Source organism: Streptopelia decaocto, assembly GCF_964273445.1.
Source record: "Streptopelia decaocto genome assembly, chromosome: 13".
Classification (NCBI taxonomy): domain Eukaryota; kingdom Metazoa; phylum Chordata; class Aves; order Columbiformes; family Columbidae; genus Streptopelia; species Streptopelia decaocto.
Window position 1 is genome coordinate 4,791,007 of NC_138668.1, and position 19,941 is coordinate 4,810,947.

Sequence of the window (19,941 nt, forward strand, 5' to 3'; positions counted from 1 at the left end):
TGGGGGGATGTTGCTGCACCCCGTGCCTCAGTTTCCCCGTGTCCCCATGCATCAGCCTCCTCCAGCCCCGTTCATCACCTTCCCCCGGTCCCCGTGCCCGTCCCCCCGCCAGCAGCCCGGGGGGTTCCCGCTGCCGGGGTGCGGGAACGCGGCGCCCGCGGGTGACCTGTTGTCCCGCTCCTCCCGCCCGCCAGGGGGCGGCCGCGCCCCCCGCCGCTGCGCCCGCAGGCACCTCGGCGGCTACCCCAACATCCACCGGCCGCTGTGCCCGTTAGGCCCCCGCGCCGCCCGCCAGCCGCCCAATCAGCCACCGGCTCGGGCCGCTCGCGCCCGCCCCCCGGCCAATCAGCGCCCAGCCGGGAGGCGGGGCGGGGCGTCGCGGCGCCGCCGGTGCCCGTTACGGTGCGAGGCGCGGGCGGAGGTGGCGGCGGCCGGGCCGGGGCGGGGCCGCCGCGTCGCCCGTACGTGCGTGTGAGGGGCGGGGCCGGGGAGGGTCGCGGGGCGCGTGCGCGGCGGGGCGTGGCGGGCCCGGTGGGCGGCCCCGCGGCGATCCGGGATGTCGGGCTGGCTCTTGGTGACGTAGCGCGCCGCTCGCGCCGCGGGAAGGGCTGCGCGAGACCCCCGGTCGCCGCCAACCGCCGCCCGGGCCCCCGCTTCCCCTCCCCTTCCGCCATGGGCAGCGCCGCGGCGGCTGCAGCGGGCCGGGCACCGCGCCGCACCGGGGCCGCCGCTGGGCATGTGCCAGGCCCGGCCGCCGCGTGAGCACCGGCACCGGCAGCTTTGTCCGCCCCGGGCCAAGCCGTGAGTGTGGCGTCTGCTGGGCCGGGCCCTTCCCCCCGGGCGAGAGGGAGGGGGGTCCCGTCTCCCCGGGGCTGGAGGTGGTGGTGGGGGGGGCGGTGTGAACCGGGCTCCCGCGGGCACGGCCCGACCGATGGCGGTACTGCAGGGTGGCTGGGGGCGGAGAGCGGGGGGGAGTCCCGTTCTCACGTCCCCGTTCCCCCGGGGTTCTCCCAACAGGGCGGCGGGTGCCATGAATAGCAGCTGCGCGTCCCCCGCCGCCGCCTGCAGCGCCGGGATCGATAGAGGCGGGGGCTGCGGACGCACCATGGCCGGCAGCGGCTACACGGACCTGCGGGAGAAGCTCAAGTCCATGATGCCCTACCGGGACGGACACAAAGGCGGTGGCGGCGGCAGCCTCCCCCGGGAGCCCCCTGAACCCCCCTACGATCGCAAACGGCGGCACCAGGAGGATTCCGGTTCCGAGCCCAGCGACTACGAGGAGCAGAAGGAGGAGGAAGAAGCTCGGAAAGTCAAAAGCGGCATCCGGCAGCTTCGCCTCTTCAGCGCCGAGGAGTGCGCCAAGATCGAAGCTCGCATCGAGGACGTGGTGTCCCGGGCGGAGAAGGGGCTCTACAAGGAGCACACAGTGGATCGGGCACCGCTACGGAATAAATATTTTTTTGGGGAGGGTTACACCTATGGGTCTCAGCTGCAGAGACGGGGCCCCGGGCAAGAGCGGCTGTACCCGCGGGGGGAGGTGGACACCATCCCCGAGTGGGTGCACGACCTGGTGATCAGGAAGCTGGTGGAGCACCGGGTGATTCCCGAGGGGTTTGTGAACAGTGCCGTCATCAACGACTACCAGCCGGGGGGATGCATTGTCTCCCACGTGGACCCCATCCATATTTTTGAGAGGCCCATCGTCTCCGTCTCCTTCTTCAGCGACTCGGCTCTCTGCTTCGGGTGTAAATTCCAGTTCAAACCCATCAGGGTCTCGGAGCCCGTTCTCTTCCTGCCCGTGAAGAGGGGAAGCGTCACGGTGCTCAGGTAACTCGCCCGCGTTGCCAAGGCCTCCGCTAACGTGCTGGGGCTCGGTTGTGTAACGCTATCATGAGGCACATGGGTGCACATCCCGACGGCAGCTTGGGCTTGATCTCGCCTGGCTGTAGGCGTGCAGAGTCTCGCTGTGGCGGAAGGGGTGAAGGAAGGATTTGGAGGGGGGTCCTAGTGCTGTGGTGGATGGGATTTGGGCAGGTGATTGATTTTTGTGTGGGTGCCCTCTCCACGAAGCTTGAGGCAGGTCCTAGTGGGAGTGTGGTGACTTACGGAGCCGATCTTTGCCGTAGTTCCTGTAAATGGTTAAAATAACATATCGAGGCACAAAATGGATCCTCTGCCCAAGAGCGGTCAGAGCGGAGCAGCTGGTTGGGATGGGGCTCCTGGATCTATTCTTAGTTTGGCCGGTACCTCCCTGACCTGACCTTAAGCGTGGAGAGGAGGTGTGAACGGCCTCCCAGTCTGTAAACTGGGAACGCTAAACCCTTCCCTGCCCGATGCCGATGGGGACACCGGATCACAGAGCCCCGTGGGACTGTCACTGGGAAACGTGGTGGGTCGTGGGTGCGAGAAAGGACTTTACGCGTGTTTTTGCAAATGGGTAAAGAGCTGTGAAGGTGAAATGACCTGCCCAAGGTCACGCAGCTGGTCGGTGGTAAAGCTGGGATTGGCACTGGGAAATGCCTGCTGCCTAATCCCTGCTGCCTCCTGGTACATGCGGGGCAGGTGAAGGGGACAGGCAGGGTACATATGGACCCATCAGTGTCCCAGTCTTGGGAGTGGCAGCTCGAAGCCCAGCGCTGCCCAACTCGGTGACCATGTCGTGTCCCCAAAGGTCAGCGTGCTCCCTGCCAGGGCAGGATCGCCCAGGCTCTGCCAGCAGTGCTCTGAGCTACCAACTGTATCCTCATTTGAGCTTTTATATTTTTTTTAATTTTGGACTGGTGAAGGTCCAGGCCGGTTTTCAGAGCTCCCAGGCCGTAACACAATCCCCTGCTTTGGCTTGTAAAGTGATCGCCTCAGGGTTCGGGAAGGAATTTTTGCCCCCCCCCCCATACACGCAGCCTCACACCGTTGACTAGTGCATCAATAATAAATGCTGATATCTCACGTAGCTTTTATCTCGGAAAAGCTGCACAAACATTAACTAATCCTCACCGTACCCCCGGCGTTAGGTAACTTCTGGGGATTAGCGAGGGATGAAGGAGGCGGTGGGGGGAAGCAAGAACGGCGCTGAGGAAGTTTTCTTGCTCTCGAGAGTGTGTGGGGGGCAGAGGTCAGTGATTTTGTGAAATGGGACCTGGGGGACCTGTCCTGCCGTGTGTCCTTTTACCGCAGAGCAAGCTCTGTCCCGGGGATGGAGGCAACTGCCCTGTTCCCCGTCTCCTCCTCTTAGACAGGAGGAGGGAAACTTCCTACCCCAATATTTCTGCTGGCGATGTGAACCCCTGTGCTGCCTTTCCCTGGGGGCCCTGGAGTAAATAGTTGTCCTTTTGTAGCAAGAAGTCTGTTTTTTTTAAGGACAGTGAGAGTGTTTCCTCACTTTGAAGCATTAGCAGTAAATGCAGGGTCAGGCTGAAGTCTTGTAGTCAAAGCCACCAGGAAAACTCGCTATGTGGGAAGGAGAATCAGGACATGGAGGATGGTGGGAGGAGGGAGAGGTGCTTTTGTCTGCTTCAGGACCGAAGAATGATGTTTTCTTGTCCCAGACCCTCCCTCATCCCCCAAAACTGCTGGGCTCTGGACATTGGAGCAGGGTGTGTCCCAGGCACGTGTGTTTGCTCGTTGGCCTGTGTCACCTGGGTGCCATAATCAGCTTATTGACGTGACTGAAGCAATCGTACAAATCAAACGAAGATATCGTTTTCCCTCCAAATAGAAGTTGCTTTCTGAGTGACCCACTGCAGGCGTTCACTAGCTTAATCCACGGTTAGATGTTCTGCTTTCCAGCAAATGATAGACTTTAAATCAGGGATTATTTCAATTTTGGTAGAGCAGTTAGCAGGTACTTAGCACTCACTTAAGAGAGATTCTGCCAAAGTCATTGTTGTGTGATGATATGATCCTGGCTGGATGCAAGTTCCTGCAGATCTCCTGTCTCCCCTCTAACCTCAGCAATTCAGGAGGAGCGGGGAGAGGTGCAGACCATCAGTGGGCTCTTAGGGGTAGATCTCCAAAATCCAGCCCTTGTTCCTTTATTTAAGTAAACTCCCCAAACTTGGCTTTTTCTTCTCTCGGTAAACAGTTGCTGAAGGCAGTTGCCCTGGAGATAGGGAAACGGCACAGATCGAAATGGCACGCTTGTAATGCCTGTGATTCAAATACTGCTGGGTCAGTGGCTGTGCCTGGCATGCCGCCCTCTTTGGGGAAGTCAGGGTAGCCATGTGTGTTTGGTTCCCACGTGGAAATCGTCAGGATCGAAAGCAAGCTGTTGGATCTCTCCCTTTGCCCCCACATCGTTCTCAGTCTGTCCCCAGATCACACCTGGCCTGTTCCAAATTGTCTTCCCGATTTTGTAGCTGCCTGCCCAGCAGAGAGTCTGCAGAGGGGCTTTCCCCGTATCCCTTGACTTGATTTGCCTACTGTGAAGCAGGTTGTGGTGTTCGCAAACACTGAACCCTCCTCAAACTCACTGGAAAGTATTCAGATCTCCAGATGACAGGTTAGTGTTTAAAAGGTGGAACAGATTTCTCCTGGCTGGGCTGTGCAAAGGCTGAACCACCCTGTGACCCGCTAGCAAGCCCTTTGCACTTCCAGTGAGACGCTTTTTCCTCCTCTCCTTGTGAAATCTGCAGTGATTCGCCCTTGTAGGTTTTGACACTTTTTGACACTTTTGACACAAATAGACCTCCTCCAGTCCCCTCTTCTCCCGCAGCCCCACAACACGGCTGCTCCTGCAGGTTTGTCCTGCTGCCGCCTCCGCCTATGCTGCTCTTCTTGGGCAGAGTTAAGCTGGATTTCAGTCCGATGGACCATCCGCTGTCTCCTGGGGGCTGCTGGCTGGACCACATTTGTGGGTTTTCTTTTTTTAGCAATAATTTGATAAGCATCAATCGATAGAAGCAATGGGGAGGAAATGAAGGAATTTGCTGGTTCATCTGGGGAACACGTGCTGTGACAGAGGCTTCGGCTGGAATAAAAGGAGGGAGCTGGGGGGATGCAGAGCCAGCCAGACCCCTACACCGTGCCCTGCAGCTGCTGTTGTAGGTGGCAAATCTCAGCACTGCACCAGCTGTTTAATTACCGAGCGTTGCGTCTGAGAACTGTGGTTGCAAATAGCACAGCTGCAGTTGGCCGGAGGAATAAGTGACCAAAGGTAACATTTCCCAGGTTCTGAGAGCTTGCATGCCATATGGGCTTCCCTTCTGCAGCTGCTGAGTGCTCCAGGTCCTCGCCCAGCTGTTTGTAATAGCAGTGGAAATGTCGTGATGTTTGTCTCTCCTGCTGTCTCAGGGCATGGCTGGTGGTAGCGTAATCAGAGCTAATCAGAGCCTCTGGAGGATGAACCTGCTTTCTTCCTAGATGGAGGAATCTCTGCAATTGCCTGGATCAGGTGCTTTTCCAGAAAAGTCTGATCCCTCAGAACAGGCCATTGGTGCGGAGTAAGTTCCACGTGTGCCAGCGGTGATGAGGCAAATAGATTTGTCCAAGCTCTGCTTGAAGTGGTCGGCATCACGTGCGTGGTTTGTGGCAGCAGCTTTCCTGAACCACGAGTGAAGCCTCGAGCTGCTCAGACCCTGTGACGGGACCATGTGTGAGGTCCCTCTGCCTCTGAGCTGGCCTGGCTGTTGTCAGCCCCTAGAAATATTTCTCGTCAGAGACTCTGCAGAACTTCTGGTGGGGTTTGTACAGAGGGCTTCCTTTCTGGTGATGTTTGTACAAAAAAAAAATCTGCTTTCATCTCTATGTGAATGGCTTATGTTGTGGCTCGGCAGCAGCTCTTCTGGCCTGAGACTCTGGGAGGAGTTGGGGTGTGAGGTCTGACAGGTTGGTTAGGAGTTGGGGTGTTAATTGGGGGGAGTGTGTGGATGTATCTGCACCTCCCTGTGTTCTAGAAAGTGTTCTAGGCTGGAGATGTCACGCTCAGGTGTTCTTGTGAGCAGCAATTTAAGGTTTTCCTTACCAAGTCACCTCTTAGCTTGTGCTGTAGGTTTGTTCTCTGCACAAGAAGTCTCTGGTAGACCCTTGATATCATTACGGGTGTTTCATTCCAGCATCTGCTCCTTTACCCGTCATCAGGATGGAGCCAGGCCGGGCAGCGGGTGAGAAGCTTCTGCCAGTACGAAACAGAACAAGTGTGACATAACCAAATAACCTTGTTCTTCCATTTTTCTGCCTGGTGCCTGTGCGAACCCCTCTGCAAGGCGGGCCGTGCAGAGAGTCGCCGTCGCTATATGTGATAATAGTACAAGCTGGCTTTTCCCACAGCAGTGTGGCACTGGGGCAGACTGGTGGGTCCCCATCAGGGCCTCGGATGGGAGTGCTGGGGCTGTTACTTTGGTGCTGCCTGTATGTATCTGGGACCATGAGCTCTGCCTGGTGCTGCTCTGAAAGCTCACTGGAAAGCGGGTTCCTGCCTGGGGAGGGGGAATGAGCGGCCAGGCTGACATCTCGTGTGACAACAGACCTTTTCCTGATGTTCGGGGTGTCGCTGAGGATGTGCAGAGTTGAATGTTAATGTGCGTGACATTAATGAATTCGCTGAAGCTTGACGCAGAGATTCCTGGAACATAATAGAGCATCATTGTAAGCCCTTTCGCGTAATGCTGGCTTGTTCTGCAGTGCCCCACAGGACGGGGGGGGATGGACACCAACCCCTGGTTTAAGTGATCAGGTTTTATACTCTTAACTCTCTTCTTAAAGCAGCAAATCCATCTTGGGGAGGTGTTTCTCAGTGAGTGGGTGGGTTATCTAATCAGATAAAGGAAACCTGGTCCCATCCCCAGAGAACACCTGCGTGTGCAGGTCCTGGCTCTGAGTGTCCTGAATAACCTATGAGCCGATGTCCCTGGCCGTGCTCCCGGCTGGCACTCAGTGTGGCGGCAGCTTCATGGTAAAGCCTCGGGAGAGCAGGCTCAGTGATTCCTGCTTCACGTTAAACTGGCATGGGGTGTGCTGGCTTTGTGTGGTGTGAGCAGCCTTCACCCATGTCCATTCAAAGGTCGTCTTCTCCTTGCCAGCCATTTCAGGAGGCTCTGAAGGCGTTTACTTTCTCTTTTCCCCATATTTGATTCCAGAAGGCTCTTTTGTGAACAGTCACTCTCCAAACAGCAGGTAGAGGGCAGGCCCAGCTCTCGGACCTGCTTCTCAGCACCCACGTGAGTGATGAGATTTGCTCCCAGTACGGTGGCTCATCTGTCCCAGCAGATGTGGCGGCCGCTCTCCAGGGACCTGTCGCAACCCCAGGATTGTGCTGAGAAACTGAAGCAGCCACGAGAAAATCGCTCCTGCGTGTTACGGGTGGCCGGGGCCCGTGTTGGCCGTGGCTTTGCTCCTGTCCGCTAGAAATGTGGAGGAGGCGAAGTCGTCTTGTCTGGTGAAACGTTTCTGCTGGGAATGGCTGCTCGTGGCCGTAGAATGGAAGGGACCCACAAGGACCATTAAGTCCAACTCCTGTCCTTGCGTATGACAATCCCACAGTTCACACCATGCGGCTGCCCGAGCTGGCTCTGATTTCCATCGGCCCAAGGAAGCTGTCTCGCCTCGCGAGCCCCACAGCAGGGAGGTTTTAGGAGTGTGGCTTGATTTGCAGCTCTGGATTTTAAGGTTATTGGTGTGTGTTGGGTTGGGCAGTGCTGGGGGAGATGTTTGTGCCGTGGCTGAGGATGCACCTTGTGAGGGGTAACGGGAGGGCGAGGGTGCTGGCACAGCAGCGTCTGTGCCCATGTGAGGGGGTGAGACACTTGGCTCACCCCCCTCCTCAAATAACAGATCTTCTCATCATCTCTGCTACGTGTTTGCGTCTGGGTATGCTGTGCATCTCAGCCATGAGAGATGGTTTTTCTCAGGTATATGTGTTAGGAGATGCTTTGGACCAACATGCTGATCTTTTTTCCCCTATTGCTCTCTAATTTCTTGATAGATTGGCTGAATTTACGCTTCATAAACTCATTTCCTACATGTCTTATTTCACAGTGTTGTGGCAGGTGGCAGTTTCCTCTGGTGTATGTGAAAAAACTTGAGTACAAAAAAGAAAATTTAAAAAACCCTGACTGTCCTCATTCTTCCCTGAAGTTTCTTGTACTGTAAGTCCAGCTCCCATGGGACTGGGGATGGTGTTTGGAGGAGGAATTTCTGGTGGAAGTTAGGAAATGACTGGCCAAACTGAGTTGTTGAGGCTGGTAACCACTTTCTGCTTCTGCCTGTCATCTTTCTCACAGCGGCTTTTTGTTTTCTCTTGTCAGTGGATACGCAGCCGATGAAATTACACACTGTATCCGACCACAGGACATCAAGGAGAGAAGAGCTGTCATCATCCTTCGAAAGTAAGTGTTGAAGCCCTCTGGACAGTAAGATAAACTTGGATATGGTGTTGTGATGTTTCCTGAGGTGTTTTTAAAGAAACACTGTAAAACTGTCTTGCTTATTAATTTGCTGGCTTGATCTTGTCTTGATTAGATGTCAATCTGATGCTGGTTTATGTCTTGCCGTACCCATCGCGTGGCCGGTGGGAGTAGATGGGACTCGTTACTGTGGAGTTAATCACTTTTTGGCTCTGTGCAGCAGCACTTCATTGTAATGTCTGGGTTTGCAAGTGCTTTTTGTGTCCAAACACCTGGCTTTGATCGGCTGCCTAGCTCCAAACAGCTAGGGTTTCAAATTCTCTTGTTCTGGGCTGTGTATTCAGGTGTCTGATCATACGATACCCACGTATATGAATTACCTGGACAGTCCTTTGAAGTTGATGCTTACGATGAAGAATCTCCTATAAAGCAGATAAAGTTTTATTGGTAGCACAGCTTTCATTTCCTAGGGAGAGGGAGAGAGTCACTGGCTTCGAAGGGAAATGGATGTGGTGGATTCAGTGATCGCTTTACAGAGCTTGTCCTACGAGTCAGTGTTGGGAAGCTGAGCTCTTTGAGCTGTATCACACGCTTCCTCTTTAGAAGATGCACTGTCCTGGTCAGCTGACGGCGTTTCATCAGCCAGTGTCTGTTTGTGAGCCCTTCAGAAAATAAAATGGAAAAAACCAAACCAACCCCACCCAGAATTCCTCAGTATAACCTTTTTTTATTTTTGTGCCCAGAAATGTCCTCTCTCATCAGTTCCTTCTACTAGGAGACCAAAAAAATGTGACTGCCACTTCTTGACCCATGTTGATTGTGCCTCAGAAGGTGTTAGCAGTAATTCTGCTGTCAAGAAATCATTTTGCAAGTGAAAACACACATGATTTGAGTGCTGTAAACCCAGACAAAAGCGTGGGTTTGATGGCAGGGCTGCAGTTGTGGCCCAGGCTGGCGTAAGTCTTGCGGGTGAGTGGTCTAGATTGAGACTTGCTGAGTTGGCTTCAGAACAAGTCTGTCAACGTCGTGAAGATCTGGCACAAAGCCAGTGGAGCAGAGTTGGACATCTGGTTAGAGAGACCCATGGAACGAAGGCAGGAAAAACAGCAGCCCTGAGGCGTCAGCCAGGCAAGATCAGCACAGACCCAAGGAGGCAGGAGGAGATGTGGCAGGTGATAAAGAGGGGGATCAAAGAAAGAAAGATTAGAACCAAACCACCTGATAGTTGGTTATGGCCACGTGAGGTTTAAGGCGAGAGGGTTGCGACAAGAACTAAAAGGCTCTTGTGTTTGTGTTGTTGGTTTCTGCAGCCAAGGAAAAGCGGTGTGAGTGCTGAGGAGCAGCAGTGGAATGCACCTCCAAACCCCACAGCTGCTTTAGTTGGACTTTGGGGTGGAGAAGCTGCCTGTGCTGGGCTGTGGAGCTTCTCCCTAGAAAAGACAGACTCAGCTAAATAAGCTAAGGCTGCCCAAAGTGCTGCAGATATCTTACATATTTAAACTGAGTCTACTTCTTGCTTTCAAGTTGAGTTATTTCAGTTCAGCCGGATTGCCCTCAGTGTGCAACCGGGCTTTTTTTTGCAACCTTTCTGGCTGAGACGTGCCCGGCTGACCTGAGCAGACAAGGCCCATTAGCTCCTAGCAGAGCCGTATGGGCTACGTTTGGGTCACTGTCCTTCCATAGCAGCATGTCCTCTTGTCTTCCCCTGATTTTAAGGGCCAGATTTTCTTAGTGTTAAAGCAGAGGTGTCTCTGCCCCATCATACGCAGACAGTGATGGGCTGATTCGACTTGCAGGCTGAATGAAACCACACCAAGATTTTTATTTATTTTTTTTTTCTCTCGAGCAAAGTGGAAACCCCCCCGGTAATTATTTTTGTGTAATCTCCGTAGAGCTTAGCAGCTCTGGTGAATAGATGGCAATTGCCTGTTTGCCAAAGGGGTACGCGCTGATTGCTGCCAAATAGAGCTTATTAATTGCTGTTTATCCCCTGTGACGGCGGCTGTCTCCTCGCCGAGCCCCACGTGCGTGCACACACAGCAGGGCTGCGCTGACCTTCGGCTGCGCCTGCATCCCCGCGGCATCCAGCGCTGCAGCAAATGCCATTTCCTAGCCCCAGATCATGCGACTTTGTGCAATCTGAAATAGCGTATTATGCAACTGGGAAAACAGCTACTTCTGCTGGTTGCCCTGCAAGCACAAGAGGCTTGGGAGCAGCCAGCGGCCTCGTAAAAGTCCTCTTCCTCATTTTCGTGGTAAGAATCGGCCTCGAGCTCTCCAGCGGGGTTGGATCAGTTGGGTCATACAGCAGCATAAACTTTGCTGCAGGTAGGAGCTGGGATATTCGTCTCTGAACGGGCTGCCAGAGCCTGCTGGGCCCCAGACGTTCGAGTCTGGATCTGCTCCTGCCTCTGCTCCGAGCGCCTGATTCTAGAGATGGTTTTTGCTGGCAGTGACGGGAGAGCAAAGCTGCGCGAGCTGGAGAAGCGGCTGGGGTTTGCAGGATGCTGGAGAGCGATGTGGTTACCAAGTAGGTCATAAACACTTCAGTGATGATATTTACAGCGTTTCCTGCGTGTCGGAGTGCAGGACTGTGGGGAGCCAGCGAGGTTTGGAAATGCTTTGAGCAAGAGGCTGGGGGGAGGAACGATGCTCTCAATTTCATGAGATGCTGAAAGAGGAAAAGGATAGAAATAAGACCTGTAGAAGCAGGTCTTGAAAGTCATTTTAGAGTGTTTATGCTGCCATTTGTGAACAGTTACATTGGGGAGTTATTCTGTTTAACTTAAGCTTTGGTAGGAAATTTGCTCTCTGTTTTGGTGTAGCCTCTTGTACCTGCTCCTGCAGCTCCTACCTGTGTTGCTCTGTGTTCAGAGAGAGCATGGCTGTTATTCCCTTGCCCTTGCAGTATATTTGGCGGTTTGTTTATTTTAATTGCCAGCCTGCAGTTGCTGTTATATTTGAGAGGTATTGAAACCACCTAACATGTCCAGGGCAGGATCCGCAATGCCTTTGGTGTTGGAGCTGGACTGGGTCCAGCCCTGGAGCCCAGAGCAGCTCTGGATGGCAGTGTTGTGGAGCCTGGCAGCTGCCTGTGGAAACCTTTCTTGTTTCTGGCGTGCTGGGCAGAGCTGGGCTGCCGGGCCCAGCTTCACATGTGCTGCCTGGCATTGCCATGGTTAACTGGAGGGGCTCTCCCTGATGGTGGAGAGGAGTCTTGGCAACTGGATGTGCTTCCTAACGGCAGTTTAGGCTGGGATTCTCCTGTGGAAACCTCCCTCAGGAGCTAAAGTTCAGCACTAGACAGCAAGTAGCGATTCTTCCCCATTTTTTTCACCCAGACCCCTTCTGTATTCACCCCAAATCCCAAGGAGGGAGACAGGCTGCAGCAACAATATCAGAGTACCTTTCCTTCTGGGAAGTGGCTTGGATTCTCTCTGCAGCACCAGTACCATCTTTTAGTGTGTTTTGCCCATTCTTAAATTTCAGGCTGTGTTTTGAAATAGATTTTTAGCAGTGCTTGTAAGTTGAGACTGGTAACCGTGCTGTGCTTGGAGACGGTGATAGTGCTGTGATAAGATACCATGCTGCCCAGTTTTCATTCCTGCTGCCTCCCTCCATGTGTCTGTGGCTACAGTCACTCCTGGACCAGCAACGGTTCTGCTCTGGGACGAGCTGTGCTCACTCTCTGGGGCAGCTTGAGCACTTTTCTATCCCAGCACAAACAAGGTGGTGCTTTAAGGGATGTGGTGCAGCTTCTGTTTGCTGGACCTTCTCCTGACTTGTACTTCAATTCTTTGAACCTCTTAGTCAAGCTGAGAAACGCCTGACCCCATGAAGTATTGAGACAGCAGGGAGTTTCCAGATAGAAGCAGTTATTACTGTCGTAGGCGATGGTAAGTTTCACAGGGCATCTCCCAGGTGGCTTAACTGGAGCCGCGAGTTATCAACGAGTCACTGTGATTTTTTTATAGGATTTCACAGGGGCCGCAACGCCTCTGCTCTCTATCCTGTAACTGGCATTGCAGCGAGCCCAGCACCATTCACACCTCATGACTACGCGTGTCCCTAAACCTTCCCTCTAACCAATGCAGTAAAGGTTAAAGCTGCAGCTTCAAGTATGAGAAAGCTGCAGCTGCTTCTGCTGTCGAGTGTAATGGTCCTGATGCTCTTCCTAAGTTGCATGACTGGGATTGAGGGTTCTGCTTCAGCACATCTAGGACAAACGTCTGCTGCAGCTCACTAGCGGTTCTGTAGAAACTCCTTGCAAATTCTCTTCTCTTTAACTATTTGCAGAACAAGACTAGATGCACCTCGATTGGAAACAAAATCCCTGAGTAGCTCTGTGTTGCCACCAGGTTATAACTCCGACCGTCTGTCAGGAAACAACCGGGACCAGATCCTGAAACCCAAGCGGTCCCATCGCAAAGCAGATCCCGATGCTGCTCACAGGTAGGATGGTCTCCCCTAAGAGCGATGTTTTGGATCATATCTCTAGGTTGGTGCGTGTCTGAGGTTCCTGGCCTCTGACAAGAGAGGCTGCACAGCACACTGAAAAAACATCCTAGTTTGCACCTCCTGGGTGCTTTCTGTGGCGTACAGATCTGGTTTATCAGAATGAGGTTCTTTATACCTTCCTCCCAGGCTTGTGGAGGCTAAGCTCTGGCTGTAAGCAGCTTACATTGTTTATCCTGTGAGTGGCATAATGAAGAAGCAATAGATTTGGCTGGCTCTTGATAATGCAGTTGTTCAGAACAATAGTTTCCCTGCAGCTAATTATTTTTGACCTCTATTGCCAAGCAACCTGTGCAGCTGTGTTCAACTATATTATGAAAGCAGTCTTGGGAGAGAATGTGAGGTTTTGCTATCTGGGAAAGGTGAAGGTCTTCTTGGGAAGCGTCTCAGACCTGTTTTGATTCCAGAGCTGCATGTGTTTATTTTTGTGTGTAACCAGACTGTGAATGTGTAAGCCTGACCTTCAGGAGAGCTCCTTGCTGAGGTTTCAGACAGCTTGAGCTCTGCAGCAAGGCTTCCCTTAAACACCACCATGCTGCGTGTGAATGTTCCGATAGCCAGTCTGCCAGCTGTCGTGCAATTTTTCTGGTATTTCCAATTCCAGAGCTTCCCCAGGATTGACATGTCATTCTCTGCACATGGTGTAAAAAAATCAAAGTTGGCATGGTCCTGGGGCTCGGTCCCAGCCCGTGTTTCAACCTGTCCGGGGGTGAGGAGGGTGGGGACGGGTTGTTTGTGAGCGGTGTTCATTCACCTGGACGCAGACTGGGAAGATAAATCAAGGAGGTCAACTGCAAACAAAATCTTTCCTCTGTGATTGGAGGGGTGATCATGCAGGACAAATCTGCAGAGCCATGAGAGCTGGTGTTCAGCCTGATGTGACCTTATCAGGGTGGGGGCGGCTTGTGTAGACTCCTGCAGCAAATGAGTGTCAAAAACATGGTTTTCTCTTCTTTTGGCCTCAAAGACTCCGGTATAACATCGGTAAACAGCACGGATATCAGGTAGTGGTATCTCTTAGAGAACTCAGCAGTTGCCACCGAGGATAAAATCAGTGGTCTGCAGCCCACCAGCCCAGGTGCAGCCGAGAGCTCAGGCAGCTTTGCAGAAATAGCTGATTGCACTGTGGTAGCGTTTGAGAGAACTAGCGAGAAGACAAAGGCATTTGGAGTTATGGTTTGATCCGGCACAAGCACCTCAGCAGCTTAAAAAGGAGCACAGCTCTGTGCTGCGAGAGACAGACCCCTCTGCCCAAGGGATGTCTCTTGGGGCCACAAGCTGTGTGTAGAAAGAGGTGACTGGGCTGTTTGGAAGTGTTCTGGTGGAGGCAAAGAAAAACTTGCCCTGGGAAGAGGAGGGACTTGCTTCATCAAAAGCAAAGTTCTCAGCCTCCCCGTGGGAGCTGCACCTTGATTATGTGTTCAGGCTCTGCCGAGTGCCCAGCACTGGACAGGCAATGTGGAAACAGTCAGTCGTATCGCTCAAAGAATGCAAAACTGCAGATAGTGTCTGCACAAGGAGTGTCTAAGTGCTGTGGAGGATGTGCTCTCACTCCTGCTTTCTCTCTCCCCCCCATAGGCCACGGATTCTAGAAATGGATAAAGAGGAGAACAGGCGCTCAGTCCTCTTACCAAAACATAGGAGACGGAGCAACTTCAGCTCTGAGAACTATTGGCGAAGGTCTTACGAGTACACGGAGGACTGTGACGAGGAAGAGGAGGACGGCAGCCCAGCCAGGAAAGTTAAAATGAGGCGACACTGAGGATTTGCACTTTCCAGGCTCGCAGAGATGATGAGATTTGCCTCCAGTCTGTGAAAACTTTCTCCTCCCTCTGGCTATCTTCCATCTAGCTTCAGTTTTGGTTTTTCCTTTCAGGCTGAAGGGTAAACAGGAAGGATCTAGCGATTTGGTTTTTATGAATGGAGGAATGCTGAGACATATGTAAGGATGGAACATGTCCAGTGCACATGGTGTCCTGAGTCATGAGTCAAACGAGCATCTCTCCCTTAGGAAGCAGATAAAGTTATGCCAGGCTGTCTGTTGGGATTTCTTTTGAAAACACCAAAAAGTTTAACTGTTTCATTGCGCAAGATTCAATAATTGTTTTTTTGTTTTGTTTTTGTTTGTTTTGTTTTGGTTTTTTTTGCTTTAACTTTCTTCTTTTCCAAATGTTCTAAATATGATGTTTGACCCCAGGAGCTGAAACATTCTGTGGTGGCCTCGTATTCTTTGCTACACCAAAGGGCTCCTTGGTCTGCTCTTACCTGGTTGTTGTTGGGTTTGTTTTAAAGGTGCCCTGCAGTAACTGGAAGTTTGAAGTTTTGCAGACGCCTCTTACTGCGATTGATTTCAAAGAGTTTAGGACATTTTTTTTGTTGCACTTTAGTACCAGTTTTAAATGCCATAAGTTTCCTTTCTAGTCCCTTTTCCCAAGCCAGCGTGGGCTCGCAGCCTTGTGTCCCTTTCTGAGAAGAATGTACATGAGCACTGGTTTCTCATTGCCAGGCTGACCAGGGGAGTGTTTCGGTTGAGGAGGAAGGAAAATGGTGTCACTGAGGCTGGCCCAGTATTAACCTGAGGTGTGTACTGGAGCCCTGGGGCTGCCCAGTGAGTGATCACATAGAGTATGTGCTGCTGGCGAGAGGAAAGAGCAGGAGAGACGCTGTTCTTGGGAGGATGCTTTCATTGGGACCTCCTGAGAAGAGCCGTTCTCCGCTGCCTGGGGGCTGTTTATCAGAGAGTTGAGGTGGCACAGCGTGCCAGGACAGCATCCGATCCCGAGGGACTTGTGTCAGAGCAGGAACAGGCTGTGGCTGCGGCGCGTCTCCTCCGGGCTGGCTCTGCGAGTGAGGACGCTGCGAGGGTCTGGTTTGGCCCCAGTTCAGCGCATTCAGCAGCTGCCCCTCCCCTCCTGGCTTATTCTTGGGGGAGGGAGTTTTCTGGTTGCTACAGAAAATGCTAAGAATTGGGCATTTGGCCCCGTGGATTTAGTGTTAGAAAGTCTGCCGCCTTCCTCCTCTCCTCCCACCCGTTTTACGTTAGGCCAGATCGAAGCCTCAGCATTTTCAAAGTTTGGGGCCCGACACCATATTTAGAACCGAACTTTTAAGAAACTTCCTCAAATAGATTCTTTGAACCTAAGTGTTGGCAGTTGTAAGGAGTAGTCTTATTTTAAAATTTTTACTGCTTTGCCCTCCCTCAAATTGTAGTTTTTCTTAGTGTCGTGTCCCCCACACACTTCATGGTCTGCACGCTTGGCAATAAAAAGATGTAATATATTTTGAAACCTGTTTGCTGCTGTCTTGAGGGGATCACAGTAAAAGAAAAACAAAACACCCAAACCAGAACCCACTTGTTTCCTGGAGCGCCGTTCCTTTGCAATCGAGCACGCTTGCTGACATCTGGTCCTCAGTGTCCTTTTCCTTCTCCGCTGACTTCTGCAGCTCCTGTTGCTCACCTGTTGTTGGGGTTATTGCTCACCTGTTGTTGGGGTTATTGCTCACCTGTTGTTGGGGTTATTGCTCACCTGTTGTTGGGGTTATTGCTCACCTGTTGTTGGGTTTGTTGCTCACCTGTTGTTGGGGTTATTGCTCAGGCTGGATCTAGTGGTCAAATTGGTCCAAAGGAAATTATTGTCACTCTGTCTCTGATTCCCTTTACCCAGTTGCTTTCCTGATGAGAGCCCCTGTTGGCTCTGTGCAGAGGTGTGGGCACAACCTCGCAGCCAGCCTTCAAAGGAACTTCTCTTGTTTGCCTAGTGATCACAAAGTTCACACTTCTGCTTCCGAAACCTTTAAAAATCAATTTTCAGACCACGCGTAGCATTTGAATGGGTGTTCCTCACCCTCCCAGCTTTCTGCAGAGAATCCAGGCCAGCTCTTGGCTACAAACCCCGTTTTGGAAAGCTTGATGTTCCCCTGATAGCAAACTGCACACAGGGAGCAGTGATCCCTTCTCCTCTGCAGGGCTGGTGCAAATATCTCTGACAAACTGGCGACCTGCGAGCAGGATGCCCAGCACTGCCTGCTCCAGATGGTCTTTCCGGACTCATCTGGCCGCGCTCTCCTCCGTGTCGGTGTTGCGTTGGTGGCAGTGGTCGCTGCTGGAGGTCTTGGCTCTGTGCAGCCCCCTTTTCCCCACCAGCTCTCAATTTTACACCTACACTCTGCAATATGGGTACTATACCCTCGTGTCAAAGCGAAGCTGGAGACAGCCGAGCTTTCCCTAGAGAGGGATTCACGTTGGCTCAATCTCCGCCAAAGGCTGAATGAGGATCCTGAGGTCTAAACCTCCAGCCCAGTACCAACCATCACCTCATCCTGGTCCTCGTGCAGTCTGGACACGTGTGAGTTTCCTTCTTCTCCCTGCTGGGGATTCCTGCTGCTGTGGTGAGGAGCTCTCCCCTCGCTCCCCCCTGCCCCACGCCTGTGCTGTGTGTCGGAACCAGCAGCCGTGGCTGGAGGGACGGGAGCTGCTCCTCACTGGAGCTGCTCACCAGCCACTGTCTGTTCTCGTGTGCGCTTGGTTTTCAACCGGACTGGTTTGGGGCTTGACACCTTGAAGAGAGGGAGAGTGGGATGTAACCGGTCTGATCTCTTGGGTGAGGAGTCCTCAGTGTGTGGGCAGGTATCTTCCCCACCTGTACAGACATTTTCTATACATACAGATATATATGTGTAGATAACATGTTTTTTTAACTCTTTTGAACTGAACAACATCGGAGTGAAACCTTGATAGGAAATGAGAAGACACATATTTCACGTGGATCCAGATGTCCGGATCCCTTAATGTCACCTGTCTGATGAGACTGTTTCAAAAACCTTGATCACGTCATTGGCTTTGTCGTGTTGGTCGTGCGGTCTGACCTCTTCTCCACACACCCACAGCGTGTTGTCTGTGTAACCTCAGCCATAAACTGGGAATAAGGCTGTGTCCAGTGCGATGGTCCCGCACACCCAGACCATGAGAACTGTCTTTCCTGAGGAATGGGAAGGAAAGCGGTGTTTGTCCGTGCTTCTCTGCAAAGAGCAGGAGGAATTGGGGATTTTTTGAATCTTGGAGACTTGGTCATCAAACTGAAGCTCTTGCATCGGTCGCGTGGGCTCGATATGTCTGTAGGACGAGAAGAAAGGGCTGTTTGCTGGTGGGAAGCGGTGAGCGGGCTCAGGGAGGGGCTGTCGGTCTGCGGTGGGTCCCTGTGCGGGCAGGGATGCAGGCAGTGGAGCCTGTGTTGCCACATCTGTCTCCGCACCCGCTGAGCTCTCATCCAGCTGTTAGCCAAGAGCTGTTACAGCGGGATCTGCTACATCAGCAGGAGCTGCAGTCCCAGCCCCGGGATGTTTGGCTCATCCCAGAGATCAGGGGCTTCCACCCGCGGTACTGGCACGAGCCGCCGTTTGCCGCGACCAGAGCTCTGTCCCTTGGGTTTTGGTGCTGTTGGCACCTTGTTCACCACTACGTATCCGAACCCGCGGGTTGAAATGGCTGCGATGCTCTGAGCAGCGCGTGGGGGGACAGGGTCCAGACCCCCGCCAGCAGCAAATGGTCTTTTATCTGCCAAAAGTGTTCACTTTCCCCATCGGGAGGAGAAATATTCAGCTGAGAAGCACATCTCTGCTCCTTCCCGCGCCCCTGCCCACACTTACGAGTTCTGGCTGACTTCAGTTTTGTTTTTTTAAAGATTCTAATTTTTTTTGTTTTGTTATGAATAAAAATTAAAAAAAAAAAATAAAAAAGAAAGTGGCAATATTTTTTTCCTTAAGCTTTTCCTAGGAAAAAGCGTGGTTTGTAACAAAGTTGTACAGTTCTGAAGTTTGAGATACCCGAAGTACTGTGTGAAACGCTGTAAATGGGGCAGAGATTATTTTATGTACAGTCTGATGAGGGGGGAATCTTTTAATCCTGGTTGATTCTTAGGAAGAATTTGGTTCTTCACTGTCAGGGTTTGGAATTTCATGGTTTCATTATAATTTTTTTTTTCTTGTATAGATTGCTGCATTAATTGAATAAAAGCAGAAAGCATCGCTCTGCCTGCCTGTGTGGTGCTGCTGGCGGCTGGGATTTGTGCCTTGCGTCCCCCCCCGCAGAAACGAGGTTGCGGGGAACTGCTTCTAAATAAAGGGAGTCTCTGGTTCCCTGGGGACGGGGCGGCCGAACATGTAGTGTCTGTCCCTCCTGTGCTGCCCTAGAAAGCGGGGATGGGGCTCTCTGTCCTTCTCCTCCTCCTGCTCTCCATCCTCGGGGACTTGCCACAGCCAGTGCCTGGTCCCCAACTGTCCCCAGCAACCTACGGGGGCTGTACCCTGTGCTTCAACCTTGCATGGAGCCCCTTGTCCTCCCTGGCTGGTGGGTGGGTATGTGGTGCCTGAGAGAGGATGGTGTGGCTGGATGGGGTCTGTTGGCCTTGCATGGTGGCCTTCCTCCTCCTCTTCCTCCACCGTGAGCTCCTGCCCACTCTGGTGATGTCTTCTCCATTTCTGAAGATCAAACCCTTTCCTTCTGTCCACCCAGGAGCCCATCCCCAGGGCAGCAAGTCATTGAGGGACCTGGGGGGTTCAGCTGGAGAACAGGAGCTGAGGGGAGACCTTCTGATCTCTGAACTGCCTGAAAGGAGCTTGGAGCCGGGGGGGGTCGGGCTCTGCTCCCCAGGAACAAGCACCAGGAGCAGAGGAAACGGCCTCAAGTTGCACCAGGGGAGGTTGAGGTTGGATCTGGGGAACAATTTCTTCCCCAAAGGGCTGTGGGGCATTGGAACAGGCTGCCCAGGGCAGTGCTGGAGTCACCATCCCTGGAGGGGTGAACAGACGAGATGAGGTTCTCAGGGACATGGGGCAGTGCCAGGGGTGGGTTAATGGTTGGACTCAATGATCTTGAGGGTCTCTTCCAACCCAAGTGATTTCGTGATAGCCCCCACTTCCCCTGAGGGTGTTTTCCACGCCAAAACCTTCATCACCCCAAAGTGGCATCTCCCCGGGGTTAGTCAGCAGGGAGGGGCTGCCCTGCCCTGCCCGGGTGACTCACCCCCACCCTGGGCCAACGCCGTCACCCAGCTGGGGACAGGGCCCACATACTGATGGCACAGGCGGC

At 53.0% G+C, this 19,941-nt stretch overlaps 1 protein-coding gene across 2 annotated transcripts; it reads left to right on the forward strand.

Moving 5' to 3' along the window:
* Nucleotides 1-375: 375 nt before the first annotated feature.
* On the forward strand, nt 376-18,878 carry ALKBH5 (alkB homolog 5, RNA demethylase). Of its 2 annotated transcripts, none has more exons than XM_082064192.1 (5): nt 376-461; nt 1,018-1,827; nt 8,241-8,321; nt 12,636-12,791; nt 14,433-18,878. In XM_082064192.1, the coding sequence occupies exons 2-5, from the start codon at nt 1,031-1,033 to the stop codon at nt 14,614-14,616; spliced, it is 1,218 nt and encodes a 405-aa protein (XP_081920318.1). In that variant the 5' UTR covers nt 376-461; nt 1,018-1,030; the 3' UTR covers nt 14,617-18,878. The 2 variants fall into 2 exon arrangements, with proteins under 2 accessions (XP_081920318.1, XP_081920317.1); XM_082064191.1 differs by lacking the exon at nt 376-461 and adding an exon at nt 529-801.
* Nucleotides 18,879-19,941: the final 1,063 nt, after the last annotated feature.

Coding starts and splice junctions, on each gene's coding strand:
- ALKBH5 (XM_082064191.1), top strand. CDS start 737: ATGTGCCAGGCCCGGCCGCCGCGTGAGCACCGGCACCGGCAGCTTTGT. Junction 8,322..12,635: donor GCTGTCATCATCCTTCGAAA/GTAAGTGTTGAA, acceptor AACTATTTGCAG/AACAAGACTAGATGCACCTC. Junction 12,792..14,432: donor GATCCCGATGCTGCTCACAG/GTAGGATGGTCT, acceptor TCCCCCCCATAG/GCCACGGATTCTAGAAATGG.